Source organism: Musca autumnalis, unplaced genomic scaffold (assembly GCF_047663935.1).
Source record: "Musca autumnalis isolate F117 unplaced genomic scaffold, ASM4766393v1 scaffold_1, whole genome shotgun sequence".
Taxonomy (NCBI): domain Eukaryota; kingdom Metazoa; phylum Arthropoda; class Insecta; order Diptera; family Muscidae; genus Musca; species Musca autumnalis.
The window spans coordinates 304186081-304206616 of record NW_027411644.1 but is presented as its reverse complement, the minus strand read 5'-3'; the positions used below and the strand labels follow the sequence as shown (position 1 = coordinate 304206616).

At 34.5% G+C, this 20536-nt stretch overlaps 1 protein-coding gene across 1 annotated transcript; it reads right to left on the bottom strand.

The window, feature by feature from the left end:
* Nucleotides 1–2338: 2338 nt before the first annotated feature.
* On the bottom strand, nucleotides 2339–4767 carry ems (empty spiracles). The gene is made up of 2 exons (XM_073964304.1): nucleotides 3248–4767; nucleotides 2339–3120 (listed from the first exon to the last, which is right to left on the bottom strand). Exons 1-2 carry the CDS (start codon nucleotides 4362–4364, stop codon nucleotides 2786–2788), a joined length of 1452 nt encoding a protein of 483 aa, XP_073820405.1. The 5' UTR covers nucleotides 4365–4767; the 3' UTR covers nucleotides 2339–2785.
* Nucleotides 4768–20536: the final 15769 nt, after the last annotated feature.

The following is a 20536-nucleotide window of genomic DNA, read 5'->3' as shown; positions in this document are numbered from 1 at the left end:
TGAAACTTCCTAAAAAGGGTAACAGAACAAAATGTGGCAACTGGAGAGGCATATCCTTACTGCCATCAACACTAAAAATTTTCAACAAAATAATTTTAAATAGAATAGCCGAACCATTAGAAAAATTGTTGCGAAAAAACCAAGCTGGTTTCCGAGCAAGTAATTCATGCATGGACCACATATGCACAACAAGAATCATCATCGAGCAATCCATAGAGTATAACGCAAGTTTATATCTAGCATTTGTGGACTATGAAAAATCGTTTGATGCCCTAAACAGAAAATACATATGGAGCTCACTTCTATCTAAAGGAATACCCAAGAAACTAGTGACACTTATAGAAAATAGCTATAATTGTACGACTTCCAGAGTGTTGCACGAAGGAGTCCTCAGCGAAGCGTTTTTTACAACCAGCGGAGTGCGACAAGGCTGTACATTATCACCGTTATTATTCGTCACAGTTCTTGACGCAGTGTTTGAAAATCTGGTCTAAATTGGAATTTGTTCGACAAACTTGGGGATCTGTACTATGCAGACGATGCCGTTCTACTTCCAACAACATACTCAGATATTCAAAACAAGTTACTCAACGTCACATGAATCATTGAAAGTTGGTCTGAAAATAAACTGCGGCAAAACAAGAACTATGAGGATAAATGCCAATAATAACATCCCGTTTATGATATATGGAGTAGCAATACAGAATGTAGACCGTTTGGAATATCTTGGTAGCATTTTATCAACAAGAGGAGGTACCACGGAGGACGTTGATAACCGTATTAGAAAAGCCCAAGGAAGGTTTGCGTCGCTGAAAAACATTTGGTCATCTCAGACATTAAATATAAAAACAAAAATTAATATCTTCTTAATATCGTGAAATCTACGCTACTGTATGGATCCGAGACATGGCTTACCAATACCACAATAACCAATAAACTTCAAGTATTTATAAACAGATGTCTTCGCAACATATTAAAAATATGGTGGCCACAAACTATATCTAACGAACGTCTCTGGAATATAACAAATCAACAGGAAATAAAATCTGCAATAACCCAAAGGAAATATGGCTGGCTCGGCCACACTCTAAGAAAAAGCGAAACTTATATTTCCCACTGAGCTCTCCATTGGAATCCCCAAGGACGACGCAATAGAGGCAGGCCGAAAACAACATGGAGAAGAACACTAACAACAGAATCCAACTTATCAATCGATCAATTAAAATATATAGCAAATGATAGAAATGAATGGAGAATCTTTGTAAATAGACTAAGTTTATAATATGTTACACGTTTATAAACATGTCATAATAATGAATATTATTTTTATTGGACTTAAATGTTATGTTGCATTTTCCCCAAAAGCAACACATGTACATATCTCTTTATGGAAGCCGATGGCATATTCGAAACGAACATTTGACTTTAATTGTTTGGCCAAGGCCAACGTCCACACTTCCCATTAATCTAAAAGACAAAGACAAAAATCGTTCATTATGTCATGTAACTATATTACATCACCTTACAAATTCTATCCTTTCACACATGCATACATATGTATGTGATGTCCTTTCTGATGGCAATTATTTCCTGTTTTAGCGGTATAAAACAAAGATTATGCGTATGGATTCATATGACTCCATTGAAAATTTCACAGCTTCCGAAGGAAGGTTTGCTGATAAATGTCCATTTTCTGTTTAAAATATGACTTTTTTTCTCAAACTGTACAAATACCAACTCATACTTACTTAATAACAATCTACTTTATATGATCATTAAACCCCCGTTATTTGTAAGACTCAATTTAAGAGATGATGATGAATTAGTTCATATGTTGCAAAGCCGTCGGAGATTCGAAATAAGAACACACAATGGAAATTTTTTCTTTTATAATTTTTTTCTGTATTTTAAATATTCTTTTTTGAGTTTTGTTTTTTGTTCTTTCATCTTTTCTACAGTAACAAACTTATAAATATATAATTAAATTTAATTTATTCTACAATTTGTTTATAATCTAAAATTTATAATTTTCAAATATTTACAATTACAAATAAAATACATATTCAAATCAACTAATACAAGTTATTGATAATACTGGGGTTCTTTTTGGGTATTCAACAAAGTGGGGCATTCAAAGTGAGGTTTACAACAAATTTTCAATATTCAGTATTCAATTTCAAGACTCGAAGTTCGAACATAACGCTAAGCATTTTGCTTCTGGCGTATTACATTCTTTTGGTACAGCATTTTGGGCACTTTGAATGCCACATTTTTATGCCCAGTTTGTAGTTTGCACTTATTTACACTTTACACAATATTGTTTCTTCTTCTTCTCCTCTTTCTTTTCGTTTAAATAAAATTATTGTTTTGTTTTTATAATTACAATTTTCACTAAGAACAAATAAAATAATTAAATCATTTATAGTTTTAAAATTATTATCACAAGTCATATTGAACAGAAAAACTGAGATTGTTTCAAACGCAACGCCCGGCGCGCACTAACACAATGTTCCTCCGTTTCCTTTGGAGAGGAATTTGGCCATGGAGGAACATGCAGCAGCACGCGTTTTTGTTCACTCTTCTGGGTCACTCAATAAAAATAAGGAACTCGGAATCATGAAAATCATCAAAATACGCCACTTGCAGTCATACGGCGCATTGATGATTTTCTTTTCTTGTTGCTTTGTGTTTTCGTCATGAGGTGCATGCAGGTACTAAACATTGAGTGGGGGGACACGACAATTAATCCCTTTCTTTGATTGTTGGGGACAGGGGAATATTGTGTTTAGTGGCTGGCATCCAATTCATGTTCATCATCCGATGGACAATCGTCCATTTCCATGTCGATGAGTTCATCATCTTCTTCATCACAGCTGCCGTCTTTACGTTCCGAACCTTCTTTGCCATCTTCTTGTTGCATGCGTTTGTGTTTGGTGCGGCGATTTTGGAACCAAACTTTAACTTGGGTCTCCGAAAGATTTAGTGACTGGGCCAAGGCCTTGCGTTCAGCTCCAACAACGTATTGGTTGTTCTCAAAGGCATGTTCCAATTTCAAAAGTTGAGATGGTGAGAAGGCTGTGCGTATGCGTTTGGGTTTGCGGAAAGGTTGCAGGAGGAAATCTAAAAGAAGAACAAAAGAAAGGGGGGAAATTAGTATTGATTGGAAATACATTTTAAGAGGAGGAGGTAATTAAAGTTTTGGCAAAATTCCAAATAATGGCAATTTTGGATGAAAATGAATACTTACTTCCTGGGAAACGATGAGGGAAAATTCTGCCATGTCTGCTTAGCAGCCAGGGGTATAGAGGATAACTATCCCTGGGCATGCCAGGACCGCCCATAAATGGCCCAGCATGAGGAGGTAGACCGGCGGCGGCAGCAGCAGCTGCTGCTGGACCCAAAACATGACCAGCCTGCAAGGCCATTTGGAATTGGGCTGCGGCAATGAGATGAGGATTATGTTGGGGTGGTAATTCTGGTGGGGCATTAATGTAGGGTGGCAAGGCCTTAATATCAGGCATTCCCTGTTGTGGTGGAGGTGGTGGTGGTGCTGCTACTCCCGGTCCCATGGGGAAGGGCCTGACAATATTTGCTGGTGGCATACCTGGCACCATAATGGGTGTCAAACCCGCAGATGGTGGCTTGCCATAGTGTTGAGGTGTAACGGGGCTATTGCTAATGTTGCTGCTGGGTGGTGGTGAGGGGTGTGACTGGGGTGACACTGATTTTGGTGGGGTATGTGGTGGCTGATGACGTTGGGCTGGATTTTGTTCTAGACCTCTGTCGGGTGACCGCTCACGTTTCAAATTGGGCAGATGGACTTGATGTTGAGAACCTGAGTTTGAAGATTCCACATCAGGCGACAAACGTGTGTGTGGAGGTGGTGGACTGTAATTGGAGCTGCTTGTATTGCTGGTATTCAAATGGTGGGCAGCAGCGGCGGAATTGTGTAGACGTTGAATAATATCCGAAATTTCAGCTTTGGCGGCATTTTGTTGTTGCTGGTGTTGCATCAACAAATGCTGATGCAAAGCCTGCTGTTGGGCCATGGACAAATGATGGGCGGCCGCCATATGATGAGGATGGCCGGGATGTCCACCACCTGGCATCAAGTGGGGATGTGGTGGCAAGGTGGTCATGGCTGGTGGTGTTTGTGGTGGCGATGAGGGATTCTGGTTACTGGTATCCTCTGAGTTTGTTGTACTGTGTGTGGTGGGGGATCTCACATCGCCGACGGTAGTTGTTTGGTTTTGTGCGTTACTGGCATCATTGCCAACGATCGACTCAATGCTAAAGCCGATCTTTTGCTTGGGTGTGGGCATCATAACGGCTGATGTGGGTACCGGCGGAATCATTTTAGTCATAAAGGCTTGTTGTGAAATTAAGTGGGCCGTCGTTTTGGCGTTTAAAATGTGTCAACGAATGTGAATAATTTCGAGATTTCCAATTATTTTAATCCGTTTTGTGGGGTTTTGAATGGTTTTCAATTTTATTGACTTTGTCTGTTTTCTAAGTTTTTTTTTCACTTTTAATCCAAGAGAATCACTTTGTGTTTATTTTCTTTTTTGTATCAATCTTCAATCACTTTATATTTGATTTCGTTTTTCAAATTTCTTATGTTTTCTTCTTCTTTCTATTTTGCTTCTTTTCTTTAAATGTGTTTTGTATTTTTTTTTTCTTAAAATATATTTTTTTCTTATTTTTGTTAATCACGGACGTTTTGTTAATGCGTGTGTTAACTCAACGACAAACGATGTCAGAATAATCTTGGAATGCTCAAACTTACTCTAAGTATCCGCAGTGGGAATTTGAACTTGCTCTCTTGGCCCAATACTCTCTGCACACACAACACGTTAAATTTCCAACCGGTTTTCAATTGTGCGGATGTTTGTTTTTCCTCCTCTAACACAGGCCATCTCTTTTCCACTGCCGTGTGCAACCCTCTTTAATGTGGATTTTATTTTTTAATGAAGCCACCAATCCGCACAAGAGGAAAAGAGACAACAATACAACAAACATAACTCTCACTCTCCCACAAGCATTGCTGGGTTATACTCCTTTGTCTGCTCAATTAAAAGACTAATATGTCTACTGTTTTGTTGTTGTTGCTGCCGCTTGACTTGGTGGTTGTTTATACAAAGTAATCCACATGTTGTTGTTGTTGTTTACTGTTTGGCTTCTCTTGTTCTCAGAGGGGCGTTACTACTTTTAATAGTTACATTTTACGCTCGTTAAGAGTTGTTATTATTAGTGAATACCCGCTGCTGGCTGCTGCTGATGCCTTAAATTGTTCGTGTAGCTGTCGTTGTTGTTGTTGCTGCTGCTGTTATTGTTGATAATAGTATTGTTGTGGTTTTTGTAGTTGTTGTAACTTTTGCATATGGCTTCCGATAAATGGTGTTGTTTTTGGTTCCTTTTGTGTTTGCTTTTCTGACAAAAGAGTAAAGCAAAGAGTAGTGGCAAACAGATAGTATGTAGCTAGTTGGTTGGTTGGTTCATTCGTTTCACCGTATTCCTCCGTATCCTAAATAAACAATGACAACAACAACACCATTCATGGCTGTCGTTGTTGTTGTCATTTAGATCAATAAGTAAATTAACGAGTTTCATTATCTTTGGTTATACCACGAAAATTGTCTCCCAGCGCATCGAATTGTGTTTATATTCGAACTAAAGAGATGAAAGCAAAAAAAAAAGATGCCCAAAGTGTTTTTGAATTACAAAAAAACTACATAAAATGAATGGAGAAGACTCTGGAAAGAAAAAAAAAATAGTGCAATTCATTAGATGATGGAGGCAAATGACTGCTTTGCTTTCCACATTTTTCTTTCCATTGTTGTTTACTTGGAATTTAGTCTGTCTGTCCCCTTCTGTGTCAGCGAATATAATATTTAATTAGTTTACATTTTGCTCCTTTGGTATACTTTTAATTAAATTGTACAGCCACCAATTTTCCTTACAATTAAAGGATAATCAGACCAAAGGCACACAGACCACAATAGTCCTCATTATTATAAATTCTATTTTATTTCCCTTCGTGTTATAATTGCAGCAAATTTATTTCCATGTTAGTACATAATGAAACTGACAGATAATATTAGAAATGTTCTTTGTGTAAAATATGTATGTTGAGAATTGAAAAAATGATGATGTGGTTTTTAGAGAGAAATTTGCTGAAATTTTTTTTTGTTATTAAAACCACAAATAATGACATTTGATAATTACTTGCATTATTCCAATGCTTCAATCTTCCGCACTTCTGCGTGTAAATTTCCCATCACATTGAAGTAAAAATAGGGTAAGTGCACCAATAGTCGGCACTTTAAGGGTTTTCTTCTAACTTCGCCAGTCCCAGCCAATTTTTGCAATTGCAATGAAATAAAGCTTATTTGCTTAAAGATTTCGTTATCATTAGAAATTCATTTAAAATTATTCGTTTTAGATTTGTTTTTAACATCAACTAAATTAGTTAAAAGGTTAATAGTAGGGTAAGTGCACCAGTAGTCGGCACTTTAAGGATTCTCGTATCTTTAGCCGTATGTAATTCCGAGTCTAAATGTCCAATCAAATTGAATTTAAGTTTTTATGATTCGTTATTTTGTGTAGTTTTAGATTATATAAACAATTTGTTTGATTATTTCTGTCCAACATGCAAAAATTACAATTTTAGTGAAATACTGTTTTTTCATCAGTAGTCGGCACCATTTCCCAATAGTCGGCATGATATGATCCAGTAGTCGGCATGTTATATTTAAATAAAGAAAAAATGCATACTTTATATTTTTTCTTAAATATTTGAAAGAACAATAGCTTAAGCATTTTATTTATACATTTCTAGATTATTTGTATACATTTCTATTGATTTTACTTCAAAAAAACAAGGAAATTTAAACATATTGTTTAAATAAATTAGTTCGTACCAATAGTCGGCATCTATTACCCAGTTGTCGGCACCCCACAAAGTACGTACTTCAAATCATGGGTAATATTGCTTAAAATCGCTAAAGTTCCTTTCAAATTGAAACAATTTTTTATTAATTAGCCTTTAAAGTATTTGTTTTGTATTTTTTATAATTTGTATCTAAAAGTAATCGATAAAAACCAATGTTTATAACCCCATGCCGACTTCAGGCAAATTTTATATTTTTTTTGTCCCTAAAGTCGGCATCAGCAAAAATTGCAGAATTATAAATATTTTTTAAAAATGTCTTTTTCTAAAGTGTTCTTTTAACTTTTCTCTACCTATATAACAAAAATGTTGTGGAACACTTCTTCATTTCAATATATTTACAGAGCTTATAAAGTTAACATCTCCACAATTTTTTTCTTAAGAAACATGCATTTTCGGTTGTGGTGAAAACCCTTCACTGACAAAAACTTAAATTTCGATATAAAAATTGGTCCTAGCTCAATGAAATTTTATATAAAGTTAGCTGACAATATCGTTAAAGTATTTTTAAGATTATTTTCCTATTTTGTTTTCTTAATTTTCAGTTATTTGAGTTCAAATTCAAAAGGTGCCGACTACTGGTACATTCCAACATTAGGTGCACTTACCCTATTTACAGTATTAGTTCATATTCCAAATAATGTTGCATCATAAAAGTAGGAAATATTAAATATATTACTTAAATAAATTAGTTTGTGTCTATATTCGGCAACTATTACCCAATTGCCGGCATGCCACAAACGTACGCACTACAAACCAAGCCTAATATTGCCTAAAATCACTAAACACTCGTTATTTGAATCAGCTATTTTTATTAATTAGACTTTAAAGTATTTATTTAAAAGAATTTTGTGACATTTTGAGCAAAAAATAATGGATAAAGTGCGTGTTTTTCACGCCATGCCGACTTCTGGCAAACTTTATATTTTATTGTCCCTAATGTCGGCACCGGCAAAAATGGCAGAATTACAATAATTTTTTAATAATTTATTTTTCTAAAATGTTCTTCTGACTATTCTCTACCAACTCAACAACAAATTTGTTAATATGTTTGTAATTTTAATATAATTACAGACATTATTATGTTGACGTCTCCACTAATTTTACCCTATACCACAATGTGGAAAAGGGTATTATAAGTTTGTTTTGGTAAAAATTCATGTAACACCGCGAAATATTCGTCGGAGACCCCCAATGTGTTATACCAATCTTCATATCTCGACGAGATGAAGCGATTTTGAGATGTGTCCGTCCGTCCGTCTGTCCATTATAAATTGTAAACACGCTCCAGGCCGCAATTATGGACCGATCGTCACGAAATTTTGTATAGAGGTCGGGTTCAGATCAGAATAGATCCCTATTCTTATTGGTGATGATCGTGAAATATTTAGCGGGTGAAATGGACCAAAAACATAATTTTTATCCGATTGTGTAGCTGCTCTGTAGGTTGCAATAATAGTCCGCTGGCCTCGAAATTTTAAATAAGGTAAGAGTATATGACAAAGAAGAAGCTTGCAATTTGAGATGGCGATCGGATAATATTTAGAGGGTTAAATGGACCAAAACTTTTGTGTGAAAATTGTGAAAATTTTTAATATACAGCTTATATCTTAATTCCTGGAAGTGACTTCCGGACAAGTGAGATATACTTGAAAGTGAAACGCTTGACAATTCAATGGATGTCAATTATGTTGGTGTGCATGATCAGATAACAGAGTTACATCCTAATATATTCCGTTATTTGTTTGTAGTGTAATAATAAACTCGCTAGAAGTCGCAATTATACATCAATAGTCACGAAATTTTGCACCGGGTAAGAGTATAGGTCGAAAAAGATGCATACAATTTTCAATGATGATCTGATATTCTTTAGCGGGTGAAATGGACCATTACTTTTGTATGAAAAATATAAACATTTTATTTTTGGTTGATATTTTAATTCCTTGAGGACATATGGTAATATTCAAATATTGCTGTACACGGTGCTCTTGAAACAATTTTAAATGGAAGGTGCTTACACCTTGGAAGTTTTTGCGGATTCTGAAACTACAATGTTCATAGAAGAGAAAAATCAAAAAACAAAAAAAATCGCCAGAGCGCTTTTTAAATAAATCGCGATTTAAGTTTACATTTTTAGGGGTTGTCTAGGTTTTAACGATTTTGCTTGGAAACCGCAACTCCTATCGAAATGGGACTAAAGAAAATGTTGTAGCTATGAAAATTCTCTACAAGATCGACGTTTATGGTATTTTCGTAGTTTTTACCATTTTTGAGATATAGAAGTTCAAATTGGGACAATGCACTGACTGTATCGCCCCCTTATAAAACAATGTCAAGAAGGGAGCGCCTTAACTAACTTTTGATGAAAACCGCTTACACAGGGAAACTTTTTGTGAATTCTGAAACAGCAGTGTTCATAGATGAGAAAAATCCAAAAACAAGAAAAAATCGCTATAGGGATTTTTAAATAAATCGCGGTCAAAATTCACATTTTTAGGTGTTTTTTAGGTTTTCACGATTTTGCTTGGAAACCGCAAGTCCAATCGAAATGGAGCTAAAGAGGATCTTGTAGCTGTGAAAATTCTCTAGAGGATTGACGTTTATCATTTGTTCCCAGCCTGTACAATTTTTGAGAAAAAGAAGCTCAATTTATATGTTTAGGTTTTTTGTAAGGGTTTCGCGATTTTGCTTGAATACGGTAAGTGTTATCGATATGGGACCTGAGAAAATCTTAAAGCTGTGAAAATTCTCTACAAGACTGGCTTAAGTAACTTATCCTAAGTTGTAACCTTTTTTTTAAGATATATAAGTTTAAGTTGGGAATTTGCAGTCATGACATTGTTTTATAAGGGGGCGATACAGAATTGAATTGAATTTGAATTGTCCCAATTTGAACTTCTATATCTCAAAAACGGTGAAAGCGACTAGAATACCATAAGGGTCAATCTTGTAGAGAATTTTCATAGCTACAACATTTTCTTTAGTCCCATTTTGATAGGAGTTGCAGTTTCTAAGCAAAATCGTGAAAAACTAAACAACCCCTAAAAATGTCAACTTAAATCGCGATTTATTTAAAAAGCGCTCCGGCGATTATTTGTTTTTTGATTTTTCTCATCTATAAACATTGTAGTTTCAGAATCCGCAACAACTTCCGAGGTGTAAGCACCTTCCATTTAAACTTGTTTCAAGAGCACCGTGTGTAGTATGCAATACCAACAAACTAGTTATGTGCTTTTTCGTCGAGAATCGACGAACGCATAGCAGTGGGAAAAATTTGGATTTGTTTGCAAGTGAAGTTGCTAGAGTTTAGGTAGTGCCAAAGAAATTCTCGATCAGAGTGTTTCTTTGCGCACGTATCTATTTGAGCTAGCAATTGACACTTGGGTATAAAAAGTTTCTTGTTGAAAAACAAGGAATAAGGGAACTGATGAAGATCTGTGGCGAGATCTGAAACTATAGTATTCCCTGCCTTACCCCTTGGTAAACATCGCCATTTTTTTCCCACTAATAAATTAAAGTTGTTTTAATAAAATATTAAAACAACGACTATGGGATTAAGCCTGACTATTTTGAAAAACAATATTCAAAAAAGTTTTACAATCCACGATGGGGCCGATGATATGCTTTTGAGGCAAAAAATCACAGGGGCAAGCTAGACCTTCAAAATTTCGTGCAGATGTTTATAATCGGCTTAGAAGCTAATCTGCCAAAATTGGTTGATATCGGTTCATATATAGATATAGCTCTCATATATATGTTCGCCCGATTTCGAGTACTTGATGGACCAAACACGAAAATTCTGTCCAATTATGATGATATTTGTAATATGTTGCGGAATTCGAACTGGAAATAAGTTTGCCAAGTTATTTTGAAATCGGTTCAGATTTGGATATAGGTCCCATATATATTTTCACCCCATTTTAGGTATTTGGTGCAACAAACACGCAAATTCTGTCCAATTTCGATGAAATTTAAAATGTGTGATGAAATTACGTCTAGAAAAAAAAGTATGTCAAATTATATCGAAATCGGTTCAGATTTGCAATCACGCTATATATGTCCAATTGTGATGAAATTTAAAGTGTATGACGGAATTTGGTCTAGAAAACATTATTGAGACATCATATTGAAATCGGTTCAGATTTGGATATATCGTTCATAAATGTTCTCTGTCGAAGTTAATTGTTTTCTCAATTTAGTTGGTTGATACCGAACTTCCTTGAGAACATAGTTTAAATATTTTTCTTGACAAATTGGCCGAAACAGAGGCGGCATGAATCAAGGGTTTGGTATTGTTGCCGTGTTCATAGCAGACTTCCGAAGCAAGTTTTCCTCCTTCACTATAATCCACATTAGGGCGCCCTCTGTTCTTTTTATCATTACCTTGTTCTAGCGTAAATACTGTGTCGCTAGCTAACCATAATCTTTCAAATTGTAATACACGACTTTTTGACCTCCAATTTTTTATCCATTTTTGGTTAAGGCGTGCACAAATATTATAAATTTGCTTTTTAACTTCCGTCATGAAGTTGTCTTTGACACCTCGATTAAATTTTGCAGAAATCCATTCTATAAGGAGTTTAGGTTTTCGCTGATTTTCCAACCAAAAATTAAAAATATCAAAGTTTTTAAGTTTTACGAAATCTGGAAGTTGATAATTTTTTTATTCGCAAGTATACGCAAAAATTCTTCTCAAAATCTGTTAGCGGACATTGTCACCTTTCACCATATACATATTTTTACGAGAAAGCACCCTGAAGTCGAAAGTTATACTCCAAAGAACACATGGACGATACCACAGACTACATCAAAAACCATCACTTACTGACACAACAAATTATTGACCACATCTAATATTACATTTACACTTTTAATAATAATCTTAATTTACATACCATTACCCGTATTTTCCATTTTTAAAAAATATATAATATCAACAGATCAGGTTTTGGCGCCAAAATACTTAAATTGTTTAATTACGACTGAATGTCAGAAATAAACGGAATCATAATTATGACATCTTTGACAGCTTGGCATGTCGCCGTGGGTCGTTGCCAGATTGTAATTTTTTGGTTTTGGAGGTTTGAAATTGTTAAGAATATAATTCCGTTATTATTTGATTTCAATCGCTGACTTGTAGAGTTGGGTAATCTAGTTCCTAGTTCCTTGTACTAGTTCCAAAACGTATGAGTAACATCATGCAATATAACGTGTGCTGTTAAGTATACGCAGTTTGTTCAAAGAAAAAATGTGGGCCATTGGAACTGCGAAGTGAACTAGATGGTTCCATATAGTTCCTTTGGCACAACTCTACTGACTTGAAAAAATGACTTTTTGTCTCAAAAACCTGCCATTGGCCCCATCGTGCAATCGTTGAAGTTGAGGTTTACCATTTAATTAGTCGCGAACTGTTAATATATTTTATAAAATATGAATATATTTATATTAATTGAAGTGTTTTAGCCACGATCTCATAATATGGACCATAACAAATAATTTTCGTGGAAGCTGCGTTGGTGGTAATATAAAAAAATGGGAAAAATGTGTTGAAGTAAACAAGTTTTTTTGTGTTCTTTCTTGATTTCTGGCCAAACCACGCAAAACTCAAACCTGTGCTCAAAGAGAGAACTAAAGAATACCCCTTGGGCAACATGGTTCTAGTGTATGACTTTTCGATATATACACTGCATCCCCCTAAAATCGATGCTGACATTTTGAAGTTTTGATTTCAGTGTTTTTCGAATTTTTCTTATAATTAGAGGGTGCAACTAGATAATAATCGAAACTAGTATATAGGATTGTAGAACTCGCGATTCCACGTCGTTCGATGTATATCTTATGAGTGTGCTCCGTGCAGCTTCCTAGTAATAGGAGTCCAAAGGCGAAAATTGGTTGCGTAAATTTTCTGAAAAAAACTATTTTTTGGCTTTAAAATTTACAACTGTCGTACAGGTACCCCTGAACCTCGCGTGATTTTAGTTTTTTACGTGCCGGATCTAATAAGCCCTTCCGCGTTCGAATCCATCCACTAAAACGCCGGATATAGATACCCTGAAAGTAGGAAAATCTGCAAAAATATATTTTGACAATTCCGCGAATTGAACCGCGATTTTCTTTGATTATTTTTACAGAAATGTAATCCTTTATACGCGATTATAATATTTGCCAGAAAGGTGTGTCACAAATTACAAAGATTCGGGAGTAATATCCCTATTTATCCCGAAATATAATGTGGTGGCACATCCGCAGTTCTTGGCGAATATGTCTAAAATAATTTATATTGACGTATTTTTAATAGGCGGCCATTGAAATCGGATGCACCTTATAACCATATGCACATCGCGTAATTATTGCCCACTTGAAGGTTTTTTGAATAGTAAGATGCAACTGATGGCACACTTTGGCCGCTGAATGAAACATGGAAAAATCCATGCATATTGATAGACATGGACTCCCTGTATCCGAAAATCACGTGCACCTCAACTGATTTAAACAGATTCGCGAATTATACGGTTTTTAACTTCTATGTTTTTTCTTTGATTGTAATTTCAATATTACTCTCTACTTCTTATTTCTATTGCTTATCACAGAAAGCAAACATACTTTCACGATGACTGATAACTTTTCTTGTAGAAGTTTAAGCAAAATACTTCAGGATTTGTATGGAAATTTAGCGAAATAATAGAATAACTCCCAATTTTTTTTCAAATTTTTCGTATTTAACCAAAAAATATATTTTTGAAATAATTTCCAACAATAAGTTTCCGTTCTTTGTTGTTGCTGTAATATGCAAGTTATACACGCGATCTTTATAATTTTGGTCTCACATTTTTCTACGCGTTGTCTAGATTATGTACGTATTTTTAAATTATTTGTTTAGAGATTTTTATGGACTCTGAGTTAGAATAAATAAAATTTACTCCATGATTTGTTCAATATTTGTTGATTTTCCGCGAAAATAAAAATAAATTTAGAAACTATTTTAACCTCTACGCATAGATATCAAATGCTGTTAACGATTCATATATACATGTTCTTATTACAACACAATAGGAATTTTCAAATATTTTTTATACCCTCAGCCTTTAGGCTTTCATACGGGCAAAATGTGCCTCATCGAAATAATGGTTTTCGACCCCAAGTATGTTTGGACGAAATGTGTTTCAGACAATTTGGAGTCGATTGAGCAATGTCCGTCCGTCTGTCTGTCTGGCAGGCTGGAGCACACGATAACTCTCGAACGGATGAACCGATTCGAGTCAAATGTTGGCTTTCGTAATATTTTGCCCAAACTTAGTTTAAGTTCGAAGATGGGCTATATAGGTCCACTCCTTCTGGTACCTCCCACACATAAGTTCGAAAATGTTCGAAAAATTTGTGCGCACGATAACGCTTGAAGGGAGAAATCTATTTGGTCCATACTTTGCACATCGTGAAATGTGTACCACACTTAGATAAAGTTTCAATATGGACTCAATCGGTCCACTCCTTTGGGTACCTCCCACACAAAATTTCGGAAAAGTTCAGTTTAGGACCATCTCTCGAATTGCTTTGAGTTTTGTTTTAGCAACTTGTATTCACTGCCCCCCATACGACGGAAAATAGCATGAAAGTTGCAAAAAACCCCCTATGACACCGCGTGAGGTGGTTGGAGCGCAAGATGACTCTAGGATGGATCTGCCGATTGGGCCCACAATTTGGTCTTTGTAATATTTTGTCCAAACATAGTTTAAGTTCGAAGATAAGCCATATCGGTCCACTCCGTACGGTAACTCTTAAAGGGAGTGGCCGAATTGGTCCATACATTACAAATCCTAATATATCTACCAGATATAGATCAGGTTCAAATATGGACTATATTTGTTCACTCCATCCGGTACATCCCACACAAAATTTCAGATAAGTTCACTTAAGACCTGATATCGAATCACTTTGATTTTTTGTTGAAGCAACTTGCATTCGCTGCCTCAATTACGATGGTAAAAGTTTTTTTCAGGGGCAAGTCCATACTTCTAGCCCGAAGTTTGTAAAAACCCCATATGCACCATATGTAATGGAGATCCACTTCCATAATCGTCAATGTCGATCCATTCCTTTTAGTATCTCCTCCGCAAAACTTTTGATCTTTAATCCTAATCAAAAATTTTGTCGGTTCAAAGGCCCAACATTTTTAAAACCCCGTAAATACATTTTTTTGGGGAAAAATTGTTTCAATATACACAGGCTGAGAGTATATCTCTGTCGACAAAGCCGACTGATACTTTTTTACTTGTTTTTTGTTTTTTTTTTTTTAATTTTAAATCCACTATTCACAAAAAATAGAAAATGAAAATTTTGTTATATCGCATATTTCAATTCTTTAAGTTGCCGAAAATAGGCGAACCATTATACAATTTTCGTCATTAAACTCACATTCAATCTATCTGTAGTATTGGTCTAATATTTTTTCTTAAAATATTGTTTTTAAATAGATTATTTGATTTGAGCTAACATTAATAAAGACGGTGCGCCTTAACTAATTTTAAATGGAAGGTGCTTACACCAGGGAAGTTTTTGCAGATTCTGAAACTAGAATCCTCATAGATGAGAAATATCAAGAAACGAAAAAAATCGCCGGAGGGATTTTCAAATAAATCGCGATTTAAGTTCACATTTTTAGGGGTTCTTTAACTTTTCACGATTTTGCTTGGAAACCGCGAGTCCTATGTAAGTGGGCCTTTGTAGCTGTGAAAATTGTCCACAAGATTGGCCTTTATGATGTTTTCGTAGGTTTTACCGTTTTTGAGGTATAGAAGTTCAAATTGAGACAATGCACTGACTAGAAGGTGCTTACACCTTAGAAGTTTTTGCGGATTCTGAAAGTACAATGTTCATAGATGAGAAAAATAAAAAAACAAAAAAAAAAATAGCAAGAGCGCTTTTTAAATAAATCGCGATTTTTAGGGTTATATCGAAATGCGATTAGTTATATCGAAATGCGATTAGAGAAAATGTTGTAGTAGTGAAATTCCTCTACAAGATTGGCTTTGATGACATTGTCGTAGAGTTTACCATTTTTAAGATATAGAAGTTCAAATTGGGACAATGAACAGACTGTATCGCCTCCTTATAAAAGAATGGCTTTCGTAATTTTTCCTAGGTTGTGTAATTTTTGAGATGTAACCGTAAAGTTAGGAACTTACAGTCAGAACACTGTTTTACAAGGGGAGATACACTCAATGTATTGTCCCAATTTGAATTTATATATCTTAAAATGGTAAGCCCTACGACAATGTCATCAAAGTCAATCTTGTAGAGAATTTTCTCTGCTGCAAATTTTTCTCTAATCCCATTTCGATCGTGAAAACCTAAAAAACCCCTAAAAATGTCAACTTGAATCGCGATTTATTTAAAAAGCGCTGCGGCAATTTTTTTGTTTTTTTATTTCTGTCGCAGTTCCCTTTGTTTCTTCAACAAAAAAACTGTTTATACTCAAGCGTCAATTGTTCTCTCGAATAGATTTAATTTCATTTCATCTCTGCAGCAAAATTGTAGAAAAGAGCATGAAGAAAATATTTGGAAAAATAATCAACTTGTAAAACTGCATTGATTGTCTCAAAATTTGCATATTGGAGCTATGTCAAAATCCTATCCGATTTTCAACAATTGAAAATGCGCCTTTGGTCCCATACAAATTACTATGGAAACAAAAATCGCTAGATTAGCACGGTTTAACGTTAACCGATCACCATAAAATTTTATATATAAGGTTTTTGGATCAAATGGAAAAAGTAAAGGGGGTAGGAAATCCAAAAAAAAAAAAAAATTTTTTTTTGGGTCACCCTATTATACATACATGCGCTTTTAGGATTTGTAAACTTTCCAATATTTAATAGTCCTCGTGTTGCTCTACAAAAATAATTTATTATACAGATAGTCGAGAAAGGTGTGGAATAATTGGTTATAGAAATTAGTGCAAAAAATAATAAGAAAATTGTTGCTGTTCATAAACTTTGCAAAAAACGACACAAATTTTGCAAACTTAAAAAATATGCAAAATTTACTCTATACATTTGAAATATCAGCGTCGACAACTTACTACCCTTTATGCTCTAAATTTTGCAAAAATTCGCAATACAATACACGAATGCAATCTATGTATTTTACGTGAAAACATGTACCCAATATTCAAAACTAAACCCCTTAAAAAACGAATTTATGAATTTACACAAACAAATTAAATTCCTTCAAAACATAAATCAAAATAAAGCTGTTATACATTCGATGAATTTCGTATAACAATAATTAAGTATAATTCTTAAATACAGCAACAAAACGGTAACAAATTTTAAAAATTTGTAATCAATATGAGAAAAACAACACATTATTATTAGGAATTGCTTAAGTGGTGGGAGTTGAGATACATTCATAATATTATCGGCCACAAAATTCATATTCGATTTGCGTTCGAAATATTGTTGATCACATCATAAATTAGATTGTAATAGATCGCATGTCAAAATGGATCATAATATCAAAAACACGATCATTATCACATACTAAGACTCCGTGCCGGCGATTCGGACAAACGCATGGGAAACATGTGCCAAAAAACAACATTTAATTACCTTCGCCAACGTCTAAAACGACGACGATGTTCGAAAGTATAACAGCATTAAATTAATACGAGACAAAGTACAGCAACACCACGCCATGGTAATTTTTATTTTTCAAATGACTGATGGCCCCCCAAAAATATAAAACAAAAAACAAGTCCAACACTTTAAACCAGAATATGAATAATATTTTTTGATATATATTTCGTTTTTTTCTTCGTTATAATTTATGGTTTTAGTGAAATGATTTGCAAGCAAATTACATTATGGCGCCTTTACTGCCAATAATAAAACGCATTCCAAACTTTAATACAAAAACAAAATGAAATCAGTTCATGAGTCGTTTACGTGCAAGGGATTTGTAATATTTTGTGGTAATTTAAATTTCTATACAAAATTTAAAGTTCATATGAAGGGCAGCTGAAAAGAAGTAGAAAAAACAAAATTCAAAATCATATTAACTTGGAAATTGTTGGGTAATTTATTTTGTCACCGGCCACTGAAACAAGACGAAATGCCGCTGGTCACCAAAGGTTATCACCATAATAAACTAATGATTTGGCGGCGGTTCTTTTGCCGGCTGTTTGTTACTTGAAACAAACTTTCCGCTGTTGTTTTTTTGTCCACTACTAAAATGCCTGCCAGTCTGCCGAGTTTCTTTATCTGCAATCGCTTTGCTTTTATAAGGAAATCGTTGTTTTTTGCTTTGTTTTGGTTGTCATTAGCGTTTGTCAATTATGAAAAATACAATAACACACTTTGCCCTTTATGTTGAATTAAACAAGACTTATTTGTAGTTTAGCCGCTATTTTGTTTTGGGACAGCGTTTAATATGGAGCGTCCCAAAGAAGTCTTGTAATGCCAAATAACATATCAGTCTAATCTAAGTGTGAAAATCAATTAAGTAATTATATATTGTTTTGTTTTTGGAAAACATAGAAATTGTTAAGAAATTCAAATTGCAAAATAAACACATGTTCAAACAGCGTTATGTTCGACCGAACGGAACTTGTTAAACACTTTACAGTGAGAAAATGTGTCTACATAAATAATTAATAGCTTATACGGAGCGTATTGAAATATTTCGTTTTTTCTGAGCGAGGAACGGTTAAAAGTGAAATATGTGAAAAAACGTGAGAGGTTTACGGCCATGGTCCAGTGGAAATATAGGTGTCATATGGGCTTTCACATGCACGATTTGGCGTGGTCCAAAATAATATACTGATGGGAGTAACTCCTGCTCTGGTGACATTTAAGGATTTAATCCTAAAAAACCTATATTCCCACTGGACCATGGCCGTAAACCTCCCACGTATTTTCACATACTATATAAACAACCAATAGCTTATCCCACCTACGTAATTTAAGTTAAAAGTAATAAAAATACGCAATTTTGGCAGGTCCGATCTGGATTTTCTATATTTTTCAAATACATATTCACCACAAATGTTTCAAAAGCTGTTTAAATGGAGCGCACAACATCTTCTGTATGAATTTATAACGAAAAACCATCAATAATATTTTTATAGTGTCCAATCACAACGACAATCTGAACAAAATATGTAAAATATGGCCATAAACCCTATCACCGACGTAGCCAGGGGGGGGCCAGGGGGGCCCGGGCCCCCCCCGAAATGATTTTCGTTCCACATTTTTTTTTAATTTTTGAGTAAAATTGTTGTTGGCGTTTTAAAATGTTTTAGATTCTTAAAGAAATATGTAAAGTATTTGGGTCAACTACATTGGTTTACTTATTGAAAGTATGAAATAATGAAGAAGTTAGGGTTTTTGAGCAATTTCCTGCATAGTTCTTGGTAAGTTTTAAGGTGTTGTTTAAGCGTTTAATAGTAATTTTAGGCTAACTCTGAGTGTTGTTGAGTTCAGAACAAGATGTTTACTGGCTTGTAAACAATATCTAGAAAAAAACATTCTTGTGGTCCTTATTCTTTATTATGTTTCAAATTTGCAAAAAAAGAACTATACCAACCATTTTTTTATGATAAAACTTCTATTCCACCGCAGTCTCCTTCGTTGAGGTTATTAGAAACTGGTCTCTTGTTACAAATTAGTAAATGTCTATTGTACAAAAAAGGATTTTTCTGTCGTACTTTTATGTTTTGTTCTACCTTTCGAATGTTAATAAAACCAAGATTAATGAGCTTGAGGTCAATATTTATAATTTATTTATTGCATATTATTTCCAATATTTCAAAATTACATTGAATTTCCACTTCAGGGATTTTTTTCTGTCCATTACACTGTGCAACATTTTTAACGTGATCTTGTGCAAATAATTCTAACTGATGATTTTTTGAAAGTACAGACCCAAACGACAAGAAACCTTAGTTGGGTTTTGTTGTGCGAGATCCAGCTCGGATTTTATGGCCCCATCTAAACATGGTTAAATATTGAGTTTTTAAAGAAATTCGGCGCTATATATCTGAAACCAATGCGAATCTTCTTCGGACCTCTGAAGCAAATTTGTAGATAAGGACAAGAATAAAATATTTGGAGAAATAGTGACCTCGAAAAACTGCATTTATTGCCTCAAATTTCAAAATATATGCAAAAATTCCACAATTTTTATACATTTCGCACCGTATCTCCACATCTTCTGAATATTTTCTTTTGGAAAAATATTCCTTGGAATATAATACACAACTCTTCAGAACATGTCATTGTTGTAAAATGCCTCCATGCCGTTGTTTTCAGTACATTTTTCAACGACGATTTAATAAAAATGTCAAAATTGTAGTGAAATCCGAAATGCGAGAATGAACTGTTGGTGTGAACTGTGTTTGAAATACGTATTGTAAAAGATATGATGCAAAATACCGCTGAAACAACATGAAGTAAGCATTTTAGAGTTTCAGAATGTTCTAAAGAATTGTTGAGAACTTTATTTGGAAGATTTTATCAAAAGGTTACTTGGTTCAACTCCGAATAGTTTAGCCGATACTGACCAGAATTTCAGCAATTATGTAAAATTTTC